The sequence below is a fragment of the Trichechus manatus genome, unplaced genomic scaffold (genome assembly GCF_000243295.1).
Source record: "Trichechus manatus latirostris isolate Lorelei unplaced genomic scaffold, TriManLat1.0 scaffold00054, whole genome shotgun sequence".
In the NCBI taxonomy this organism is placed as follows: Eukaryota; Metazoa; Chordata; class Mammalia; order Sirenia; family Trichechidae; genus Trichechus; species Trichechus manatus.
This window is the reverse complement of record NW_004443990.1, coordinates 4,271,023-4,282,685: the sequence shown is the minus strand read 5'-3', so window position 1 is coordinate 4,282,685 and position 11,663 is coordinate 4,271,023. Positions and strand designations below refer to the sequence as shown.

Sequence of the window (11,663 nt, the reverse complement as noted above, 5' to 3'; positions counted from 1 at the left end):
AAAAAAAAAAAAAAAAAAAAACCCAAAAACCAAAACAAAACAAAAAGGTGTTGATCAAAACAATCAAAATGTTGGGTTATTGGCCTCAGTTTCCCTCATTTACATACCTCCTCAGGCTGTATTTGTTCTCTGAACTTCTCTTCTCTTTCAGTGTAGCCCTGATTCTCAGTTATACAAAAATATTAAGAGAGACAAAGCCACAAAACATGGTTTACCACCCTGTTCTTGGTTAATGGGGAGGAAAAAAAAGACAACAAAAACCTTGAGAGCAGCCCTCTGAATGTAATCATTTCTCCAAGAATTTTGATTAAGGAAATAGGTGATTGTCACAGATCAAGGTCAAGGCCTGGCTGGGAATGAATAGAAAATGGGAATCCAACTTCCTAGGCTGTTCTAGAACATATAGTCTCTCCTCCTTGGGATTTGTGTTCTGGATTGGAAGAGGTATGTGCAGCCATTGCCCATCTGGCAGATATTTCCTCAGGCTGTCAGGTTATATCTCATTTGTTGTTGTTAGGTGCCATCGAGTTGGTTCCACCTCATAGAGACCCTATATACAACAGAACAAACACTGCCCGGTCCTGTGCCATCCTCACAGTCATTGTTATGCTTGAGCCCATTTTGCAGCCACTGTGTCAATCCATCTCATTGAGGGTCTTCCTCTTTTAGTAAAGTAAAAAAATTTTTTTAAAAATTTAGAGATTTCTATATTTTTTACATTGGAGGTAAGAGGAATCTCTAAAATACTGGCCTGAGAAAGCCTCATCTCCCCCTTGGTTATTTCAACAGCTGTGACTTGAGTGGAGTACAAATTGAGTGGAGGGCTAAATGATGTAAGATACAATCTCTTCAATAAATTCAAGCCCCCCTGCTGTCAGTGTTGCTTAAAAGGCTTACACATCAGTCCATCCAACTTAAGAATAAGTTTGCCTCAGAAGTCATCTGCTACTCTGCTTAATAACTCAATAATAGTCTCACTAGTCTAGGGTGAAGAATCCTACTAGTGTTGCTCCGATTGCTATCCTTCTTTCTATCCAGGGTCACATGTAGAAAGAAATTTAAGTAACTTTTTTTTTCCTTAGAGAAATATAAAAATTTCAACTTGCTGACAAGTAGCATAAAACTTTAATAAACAAATACATCAATTTACAAAAATATGTAATTCGGTTTCAAAGTATGATCAGTTAGAGGACAGAGAAGAGTTAGGGAATTGGAGGTAAAGGAAGAAGCCAGGAAAAGACTAAGACAAATGGCAATCAAGGTAAACTCTTCTTATTCCTGTAGTTTGAAATTATCTGTTTTCATAGGCCTTCCATACTCCAATTAGCTGGATAACCACTGCTCACGTCTCAGTGGTTCTTCTAAACATAGGAGGCTTGGCTCTCCAGTTGATAACCATGGCAGCCAACCAAAAGGGAATCCGTGCTCTGAGCTAGAGAGCAGTATCCTCCTAGATTGGAAGAAATCAAGCCCAGGACTAGATCCAGCTCTGGCCAGAGGTTTTCTCCTCATGACATAAGGATATCTTAGTGGCAGGTGCCTACTGATGCTTTTCTACTAGATTAGCTGTCATTTTCTCTCTTCAGAAGCAGCATTTCATTTCTCTTGTGAAGGACTAATTCCTTCTATTAAAGAGGAGCTTGACTAAGATGACCTACTTCTGTCTTTACCAAGCAGGCAAGTGAAACGCCATTTTGCAAGGCTCTTCATTGGGGGTTTCTGTGTTTCTTTTACAGAGATCGAGACAGTGAAATTGGTCCGTTCTGTCTTCAGCAAACTACACGAGATTTGCTGCAGTTGGGTGAAAGACTTCCCTCTCCGCAGGAGACCTCAGCTCTACTATGAGACGTCAATTCATGCCATCAAAAACATGCGCAGGAAAATGGAGGACAAACATGTCTGCATTCCTGACTTTAATATGCTCTTCAACCTAGAGGTAAAGGGCACTTCCAGAGAGTCAGTGAGTTTAAAAAACAAAACAAAAAACTTCATGGACCTGCTAGAAAAGAACTTCTAATATCTTTCTAATAGTATCGCTGATTGGTTAGAGGAGGGCTAATAGCTAAGTGGCACAGATTTGCTTATGTTAGACAACAGAAAAGGAATACTTATTTTATATGTTATTTTGAATAGATAATGCGTTCACATGGTTCAAAATTGGCGGGAAAAAAATCTCCTCTCCTTGTCTCCCGGACATTCAGTTCCCCTCCATGAAGGCAAAGAAAGTTACCAGTTTCGTGTGTAACCTTCCAGAGATAGTCTATAAAATAAGCAAAAAAGGAAATTATTATATCTCAATAAAGCTATTTTTCAAGGAACCTATTTCTATAGTATAATCAAATGGTGCTTATTAAGTTCCCACATTGCTATGCTGCTAAAGCAACATAAAACACAAACATAAAAGAATGAGTTTAAGGCTGAGATAGTTTTCTGATTTTATGTGATTTTCTTTTTAAATTCTTGGTCTCTAAGATAGGAAAGTAGCTGCAATTACATTTCATGAATCTCTCTGACTGACAGATTGGATCCCATATGAGCTTTGTCAGTTTAATAACCATTTTCTTGTTACCTTTGTCTGCTTTTTCTATTAAATGTATTCTGTTAATGCAAACAAAGATAGGTTTGTTTCCTTTCCCTGTCACTTACCTCTTTTCTTCACTCAAGTCCATAACTTAAAAATTAGTGTAGTAATTTTTACAAAGCACAACATGTCCTTCATTTAGCGCTAAATTTAAATTTTAGCTGTTAAGGTCTCATCAGCAGAGATGATGGTGGGTAGGTAATTGGTGCTTGTTATAAAGACAGATCAGCGATATCTTTGTTTTCAAAGGTTACCATCTCCATGCAAATATAACCCAAAAGGCCACTGAATGATAAGCAATCCTTATATCACTATAGCCACTTGAAGATGATACTCATTACTGCTGTTTATTGACTTGGGTGGTTTTTCCTTTTACTTCCTCATTTCAAAATCAGCCCAAAGGCCTAACTCAGGAGCACCCTGCTATAATTAAACAGGCTTTGAGGGCAATTTGGCAATACATATTTATAAATTTTGTAAAATGTCATGCCCTTTGATCTGGTAATTTCACTTTTAATTATGGTAAGGAAATAGAAATGCAGAAAAGTCTTACATATATGTTTTGTCTGATGAATGTTTTATACAGTTATAATAATAAAAATTAGAAATGGTTTAAATCATTAAAAAAGGGAATGGTAACTATAAGATGTATATCATATACACACTTAAAATAATGTCTGAATAATACTTAATAACATGCGAAAATGCTAATGATACGGTAAATAACAAAAAGCAGGATATAAAATTTTATATACAGGATGATCCTAATTTTATTTAAAAAAATATATATATATATATGACTATCTGTGGCTGGTGAGATTATAGGTGATATTTCCTATTTTACGCTTTTCTGTTACTCCAAATAAACATAAATTATCTTTAAATAATCAGTAAAAAAATTTTTTTTAAAAGGAAGTTATAGCTCCTTTCTGCTTTGTCTGGTGCAATATAGTTTAAGAATCTCCCCACCAATCTTGCTTAAAGTTACATTCTCTTGCCCCCATAAAGCTATTAATTGCCCCCTCCCTCTTTGTGATACTACATCAGCTCCCTCAGTATTTAAAACCTACTTGGATGTGATACTATTTTTTAATTTTCACCCGTCCTGCCCAGTTGAGTTGTTTAAAAATGAGTACTGCGTCCGTAGAATTTCCACATACCAGGACTCTCTAGACAGTTCTATCAGTTAATCTTCAATGGCACTTATAGATGGTGTTGATTAAATTGCAAAATTAACTAGTTATAATGCCTGCATTAGTTATTGTTGTTGTCAGGTGCCACTTAGTTGATTTCAGCTCATACTGAACCCATGTGACAGAGGAGAACTGCCCCATAGTGTTTGCTACGCTGTAATCTTTATGGGAGCAGATCACAAGGTCTTTCTCCTACAGAGCCTCTGGGTGGGTTTGAACTGCCAACTAACTTTTCAATTAGCAGACAAGTGCTTAACTACTGCACCATCCGGGCTCCTTGTATTAGGTATAGATTTCATTATATTTGGGTGTTATTATTACTCTATGGATATTTATATTTGATACTTGTGTAAATGTAGTACAGTCTTTGAAAAGAACTTTTCAAAGCATAGATCTACCTGGTGTTTTAGTAGTCCTTCCAATCCCCTGTGAGACAGCACCTCATCTCTATCTAACAGATGAGAAAACAGGCACAAGAAAATGAAATGATTTGCTTAAGAATCAATGACAGGGTCCGGATCCTCCAGGGCTCCTAGAGCCCAAGTAAAAATAAATAAAAAGACTTGCAAATAAATCATTACATACTGTTGCCTAACAGAAGCCCAGACTCAGTGAGCAACCAGTGAGTCACACATCTCCTACATGAGGTAGATCTGGTATTTAAACACTTGAGTTGACGATGAAGAAGCAAACTACAGGCATTCCCTGGGTTATGTCGAACAACTCATACCTTCCCTTTAATATTCTGTAAATCTGCCCTCACTTTGAAATGACTGAACCAACCCCTACTGGTAAATTCTTCATCACAATCACCTTCACTTGCTGCACATGCAGTTTTTACATCACTGAAAAGGTTTCTAGCCCCTATGCACCTGTTCCGACTTACCTACAAATTCTCAAAGACACAGTTGGGAATGGATCTCATTTGTAACCCGGGGACTGCCTGTACTTGATGGTTTAAATGTAACCTTATAATTAGGACTCCTCTGTCAAGACAAAGCAAAGGCTAGGAAGACCCTCCTCGAGTAGTTGCCTTTGAACTTCAGGAAGTGGGTGGGCAAGGAAGTGTGAAGCCAAATCATGGATCATGGGATGAGACAAAATATCCACCACTCAGGCATTCGGACATCTGATGTGATTCAAGTTTGGTTAACTAGTTAGCTAGACTCTGTGCTATTTATGGTGAGAAGATCAATGTGACCATGAATGGTTTGGAAGTATGTGTATGCTTTCACAGCTCTATGTATTTTTAAAAACCTGAACATAATTGGCCTTGTGCTGGAAGGCAAATTATTTCCTATTGTTCTCGGATTCTAATTTTATTATTACAGTACTTGCATTTTGAAAAAAGTACTCAATCCAGAAGTTCTGCTCAATTCCTCCTCATACCTTCTCTTTTCTTCCCCCTACCTCTCCACTTGTAACAGCAATTTTGAAGCAAGTATATGTGGATGGTTTCCATGGCACAAGACAGCAACTTTCACAGAGAGAGGGCACTTCAGCCTGAGCTAATTGGGCATGATGTGTTCCAGTGTTCTGGTGTGTAAACACAGATGCCCTAATATTGCAGGTATTTCAGTGGTTGATCAAGCATGTCAGAAAAAGGAAACATTACTAGTCTCATCATCTGGGTGGCAAGTGCAGTGAAGGAAGATGGGCAACTGTTTCCAGGGGATTCACTCATTTGCCTCATGCACTACCTAACTCCATTAACTGTTTGCTGTGTTTCTATTAACAGGACCAGGAAGAACAAGCTTACTTTGCAGTGTTTGATGGCCATGGTGGAGTGGATGCTGCTATCTATGCCTCCATTCACCTCCACGTTAATTTAGTCCGTCAGGAGATATTTCCCCATGATCCTGCTGAGGCCCTGTGCCGGGCCTTCCGGGTCACTGATGAGCGGTTTGTGCAGAAAGCAGCCAGGGAGGTATGCTGTCTTCTCATAAATTCCCATGCACTAGCCTAGCTGAACTTGGTCTGTGGTTAAAGGGCTATTTTGGATTTTCTCTTTCTGGGCAGGTATTCTTTTAAGTTCTCTTCTACTCTGAAAGAATGACAGGGACTCTATATTAAGATCTAAAAGAAAGATTTTAATTTAATTAATCATTCTGGGTATTGGTATATAATTAACTACAGTACTATATATTGGATTTTTAACTGGTGACCAATAGAAAGAAAATTTTAAAAAATTAATTATAGAATGTTATATACATAGAGAAAATAAGACTCCTGCCCTATGACTTAAACATTAACTCCTCTTGAGATGTACTTGTAGAACAGGGTCATCATCTGATTCATTTCTTTGATCTCATAGTTAGTTATGCTACGAAGCAATATAGTGGGCCTTGGGATTAATGAAACAGTAATTCAGAACTATTTGGGACTAAGCAAAGGAAACGCTCTATGTCTTTTTTTTTTTTGTCCTTTTGGGTTCCAAGTTTGGATTAATATGCAAATTCAACAACAGTAACCACTAGAGTCCACATATAGAGGTGGGGCTAGAAAACAAGACAAAGTTCTTAACCTCAGACCCTCCCAGGGTCTCTTGAGGGCCAGCACTCTGCTTGGCTCTGCCTGTGTTGAGATGCTGGCTTTCATCCTGATGAATGAGGAAAGACCTGGCCCCTGATATGTGACCTGTAATCACCGACATGGAAACTAAGAGTCACTTTGTCTTCATCCTCTGCCCTACTCTCTCTTCTCTGGGTCCTCAAAACTATGGCTTTTTTCTGACCATGTTAACTTCATTTGCTTTGTCTATGATCTTGGTGTCTCTCAGTTCTGCCAATAGTTCTCTACGGTCTTAAGTAATTTAGGCTTGTCTCAGTTACTTTTCTCCTTCTTGTGCTTCCACGTGCTGCCAACTGCTGGGAAGCAAGCAGCTATTCCTGTTGTAAAGCAGCTCTGCCTCCTGTTCTCTCTAGGGCATATGCACTGAAGTGTCTTTATCATGTATTCCAGGGGGCTGAGTTTTTGAATGTTCTGTGTGGGAAGACATTTTATTGGTGGGTGTGGATTTATAACAAACTTTCCCCATATAGGGAAAATGAGAAGTTGTTTTTCTCACTAGGGGCCTTTTACCATCCTTGACGCACTGGTTCTAATTTAGGCCAGGTCCTTAGTAACAGAAAGTCATGATCATTTGGTGGTGACTCATGTCAAATGGAGATGTCATTTTAGTACAGTTAGTATAGTAGTATCAAGAACTTAAAGTACAGTGGTACTGAGCTATTGCAGTGAAATTCCAGGCTCTTAGTCCTTTGTGCAATGTTCAAAAAGCAAAGGCCTCTAAAAATATTGTAGAGAGGACTTTTTAAAAAAGGTATAAGCATCATAGCTCTCCAGGGAATGTATGTTATCTACTGGCTCCTATCTTAATATCCAGAGCATTAGAGCATTTGTTCTATATCAGATGTTTTTTATTATATTGACTGTAAAGCTAGGACTTTCCCCCCCGACCATACAGTAGGTCAGTAACAAAACGGAAACAATAACATGGAACTCTTCAAGGACTGATATAGTGGATTTAGCACTGGACTAAGACGAAAAATAACCACTTCTGTTATATGTGCTAATCATGTAACCCGCCTTTTTTTTTTTTTTTAATTGTGCTTTAGGTGAAAGTTTACAGCTCAATTTCTCATTCAAAAATTTATACACATATTGTTTTGTGACACTGGTTGCAATCCCCACAATGTGACAGCACGTTCCCCCTTTCCACCTCAGTTTCCCTGTGTCCATTTGTCCAGTTCCTGTCCCCTTCCTGCCTTCTTATCCTGCTTTTGGAGAGGAGCTACCCATTTGGTCTCATATATTTGACTGAATTAAGAAGCACGTTCCTCATGTGTATTAACTTTTGTTTTATAGACCTGTCTAATCTTTGTCTGAAAAGTGGGCTTCGGGAATGGTTTCAGTTCTGGGTTAGCAGAGCATCCGGGGCCATAGTTTCAGGAATATGCTATACTTTTCTTATCTGTATGTTCCTGCCTCACATACCTTATAGATCAGGTGGATTTATGTGTGCACGTACACATAAAAACACACATACATACGAAAATGCATTGAAAAATATGAATTGCTGCTTGTGAAATTGCATTAATAGACCAGCTCCTGACTGAAGAGTTTCTATTAACTATAAACTGCTTTTAAATGAAAATTTGGTGTCTATCTTGACTCTAGTTTTATCTGAACTATTTTCAGAGCTTAAGATGTGGGACCACAGGAGTGGTGACTTTTATCAGAGGCAACATGCTACACGTGGCCTGGGTGGGTGATTCCCAGGTTATGCTTGTGAGAAAGGGCCAAGCTGTTGAACTAATGAAGCCACACAAACCAGACAGAGAGGTAAGTATGGTCTGTCCTGTTGGGGCACATGCCATAAAGGTAGTTTTCTAGTTATTAATTAGGATTCACTCAATTTTGATAATTATCGCTATCATCTCAGCAACTATCCTCACCTTCCAAAGGAAAAATAAAAGGAACCTTTTCAGGAAGCTGCTGAGTATTGTACTTATCATTTACTGTAAAGTAGATGAATAAATCCTGATTCCAGTTATTTGCTTCTTTTTATTGCATTGCCGTTTAGGATGAAAAGCAGCGAATTGAGGCCCTCGGAGGTTGCGTAGTCTGGTTTGGTGCTTGGAGGGTGAATGGAAGTCTCTCTGTCTCCAGAGCTATTGGTAGGAAAAACAAACCCATTTTTGTTTCTCCAAACTGCCCTCTTCTAGCTCACTAACTTATATTAACTCTGATACAACTAGGGATTATCAGCATGCTTATTATTATTTTTAAAAATAACAATTAGAGAATGCCTCTTATAATTATTTGACTTAATTAGCTATTTGGTAATTATTACCAGTTGCCATCAAGTCGATTCTGACTCATAGTGACCCCATGTATGTCAGAGTAGAACTGTGCTTCATAAGGTTTTCAATGGCAGATTTTTTGGAAGCAAATTGCCAGGCTTTTCTTCCGAGGCACCTCTGGACTCAAACCACCAACCTTTCTAACCAAAAGGTTACAGCATGTTAACTGCGCCAACCAGGTCTCCAACTAGTAATAAAACCAACCAAACCCATTGCCGTTGAGTCAATTCTGACTCATAGCGACCCTACAGGACAGAATACAACTGCCCCATAGGGTTTCCAAGGAGCAGCTGATGGATTCAAACTGCCAACCTTTTGGTTAACAGCCGAGCTCTTAACCACTGTGCCACCAGGGCTCCCAACTGGTAATAGAAGCCTTTAATCTTTGGTACATAAATCTGCTTAAAACCACAGTGATCCTTATCTCATTCTACTTTGGGTCACGGCTAGATTAAATCAGCATTTCCCAGAGCATGGAAGGCTCTCCCCGTATTTTACCTTGCTTATATCTTTAAAATTTTAAATGATTTTTAAAATGACATAAATGACAGAGAATAAATTCATAGAAAAAAATTTTTGCTTTTTAAATGAAAACTATTTTCTATTTGTGTAATACAGCAATTAAGGAGCCCCAGTGAGCAATGGTTAAGCGCTCCGCTGTAAACTAACAGGTTGGCAGTTCGAACCTACCCAGTGGCTCTGCAGGAGTAAGAGTTGATGATCTGCTTCTGTTAAGATTACAGCCAAGAAAACCCTATGGGGCAGTTCTACTCTGTCACATGGGGTTGCTATGAGTTGGAATCGACTCAACGGCACCCAACAACAACAATACAGTAATTTGCCAGATAATCCTGGGGTTTCAATGAACCTATTTCCCAGGACCTAAATCCTTCAAATGAAAGAGGTCAGTGAAACTGTTTAAAACTTCTAAACAGCTAAGCTGATTGAACAAAGTGCAAGGGTATGAATTCAAAGAATTGGGCTAAAGTACTGTTTCTATCTTTGGCTCACTTTGGGCTCTGGGTTTATTATTTTGGGCTTCGTGGCTTAGTTTCACTTCCTGATTTTTTTTAAAAGAATAAATCAATATGTGTGTCTATATGAGTGACATGCATACGTGCTGCAGTACTTAATCCTTGCCTCACTAAAAAGATGAAGTAATTGGATATAGGGATAACATGGATAAATGGAGTTCACATCTAATCTCCGAATTTAATTTGTTATTATCAACAAATTCCAGAACGTTAACAAAATCTTAAAGGATTGATTTAGTTTCACCACTGATTTGAGTTCCTCCCACTCATTGGGAAGGTGCTGGCAAGCTGTGAAGTGGCCCAAATATGAGCAGCAGAAGGCCAAAAGAGAAATAGAAAGTTAAAATATTCTACAAGATTCTACAAATACCTCCTGAAAAATTGAGTCAACTTTACCTTAGACTGAGGGAGTTATCATGAACTTTGGAATAAGGCCAAAAAGGGAACTTTCTCTCTTCTAAAATATACCTCTGTATACAATTATTTTTTATAACACCAAAGTCCTCTTTCTCCTGATCTTACCTGGAAGTCTTTGTAAGAGTGTTGAGGGGTATCTTTAATACTAGTCACAGAACCAACTTACTAGAAGGTACTTGCCTTTTCTTGCATCTAAAAATACAGCCCAGACAAGGAAAAATCAAAGCAGAGGAACAATGTCCTTAAGTAAGTGATAACTGAAGAGAAAATAAGGGAGACTTCATAGACAAAGTGACTTGAGTTGGATGTGAAGGATACTGTTTGGGGAAGGAAATTCCAGGTAGAGGGGTATGCAGATACATGAGGGTTTTAAAGAGCATGGTATGTTTTAGCAACAGCAACAAATGCAGGAGGCCAGAGCAGAGGATGGAAGTGGTAAGAAATTCAAAGTATTGGCACCAGACTGTGAAAGGTCTTATATGCAAGGCTAAGTAGTGCAGGCAGAAGAAAGGCCTGGCAAACTGCTTCGGTAAAGATTACAGCCAAGAAAACTCTATTGAGCAGTTCTACTCTGTAACACGTGGGGTTGCCATGAGTCAGGGGCCAACTTACTGGCAGCTAACCACAAGTGACCTGATGGCAGCTAACCACAAACGGCACAGAGGGGCTGTATAATCAGGTTTGTGTTTATAAAGATACCTGTAGTGAGGTCTGGAAGTTGGACTAGAGTAGAAGGAGCCTGAATGGGAGATCATTTAGGAGGCTGTGACTGAAAGGGTATAAACTGCTAAGACAGAAATTGTCAGGTTGTGGGAGACAAGGAAAGCTAACTTCCAGGTTTCTGAGTCACATGACTAGTTTTGTAATAAAGGAGGAGTAGTTTAGGGGATGGAAAGGAGGGCAGCTAAGGAGTTCAGTTTGGATATAATGTATAACCAGAATATAGGTACCCATGAGATGTCTTAGAAGAAATTATATGCAGTTGAAAATATAGATCTGGAGCTTAGCAAAGAGTTCTGGGTTGGAGATAGAGATTTGGGAACTCATCCTATTTTGGCAATGATATTAGCAAGCTGTGAAGTGATATATATATATAGTAGTTGAAACTACAGGCATGGGTGATATTGCCCAGGCAGAGTAAGTACTGTGAGGAGAGGCCAAGGATGAGACCCATTATTTAAGGAAGAAGAAGATAGTGGAGTCAGATTCCCTGGGTTTGTATTGTCTCTGCCACTTTACAAGCTGTGGGTCTTGAAAATTTACTTAACTTCCCTGTGTCTATTTGCACCTTTATAAAGTGGGAATAATAATAGTACCTAACTCATGGAGTTTTTGAGAGTATTAAATGGACAATACATGCAACACACTTAGAACTGTGCCTCGCACACAATGATTCACTCTTATTAAATGGAGGAGCCTATGAAGAAGTGATCAGACATAGAAGCGGGGTATCATAAGTGAAGAAAGGTTGTCAGGAGTCAACAGTGTCAACTGCTGTAAAGGCCATGATATAGGTTAAAAAAATGACCTGGGATTCTGAAATTAGGAAATAGTTGGTGACATTTGAGAGAAA

The 11,663-nt window shown here is 38.7% G+C and overlaps 1 protein-coding gene across 1 annotated transcript in view; it reads left to right on the top strand.

The window, feature by feature from the left end:
• PPM1E (protein phosphatase, Mg2+/Mn2+ dependent 1E) overlaps nt 1–11,663 on the top strand; it is a 211,952-nt gene that overhangs the window by 195,522 nt on the left and 4,767 nt on the right. Inside the window, exons 3-6 of the mRNA XM_004377867.3 lie at nt 1,737–1,936; nt 5,513–5,701; nt 7,975–8,118; nt 8,360–8,453. Of these exons, the coding sequence (XP_004377924.1) occupies nt 1,737–1,936; nt 5,513–5,701; nt 7,975–8,118; nt 8,360–8,453 (627 nt within the window). The remainder of the gene's footprint in view (nt 1–1,736; nt 1,937–5,512; nt 5,702–7,974; nt 8,119–8,359; nt 8,454–11,663) is intronic.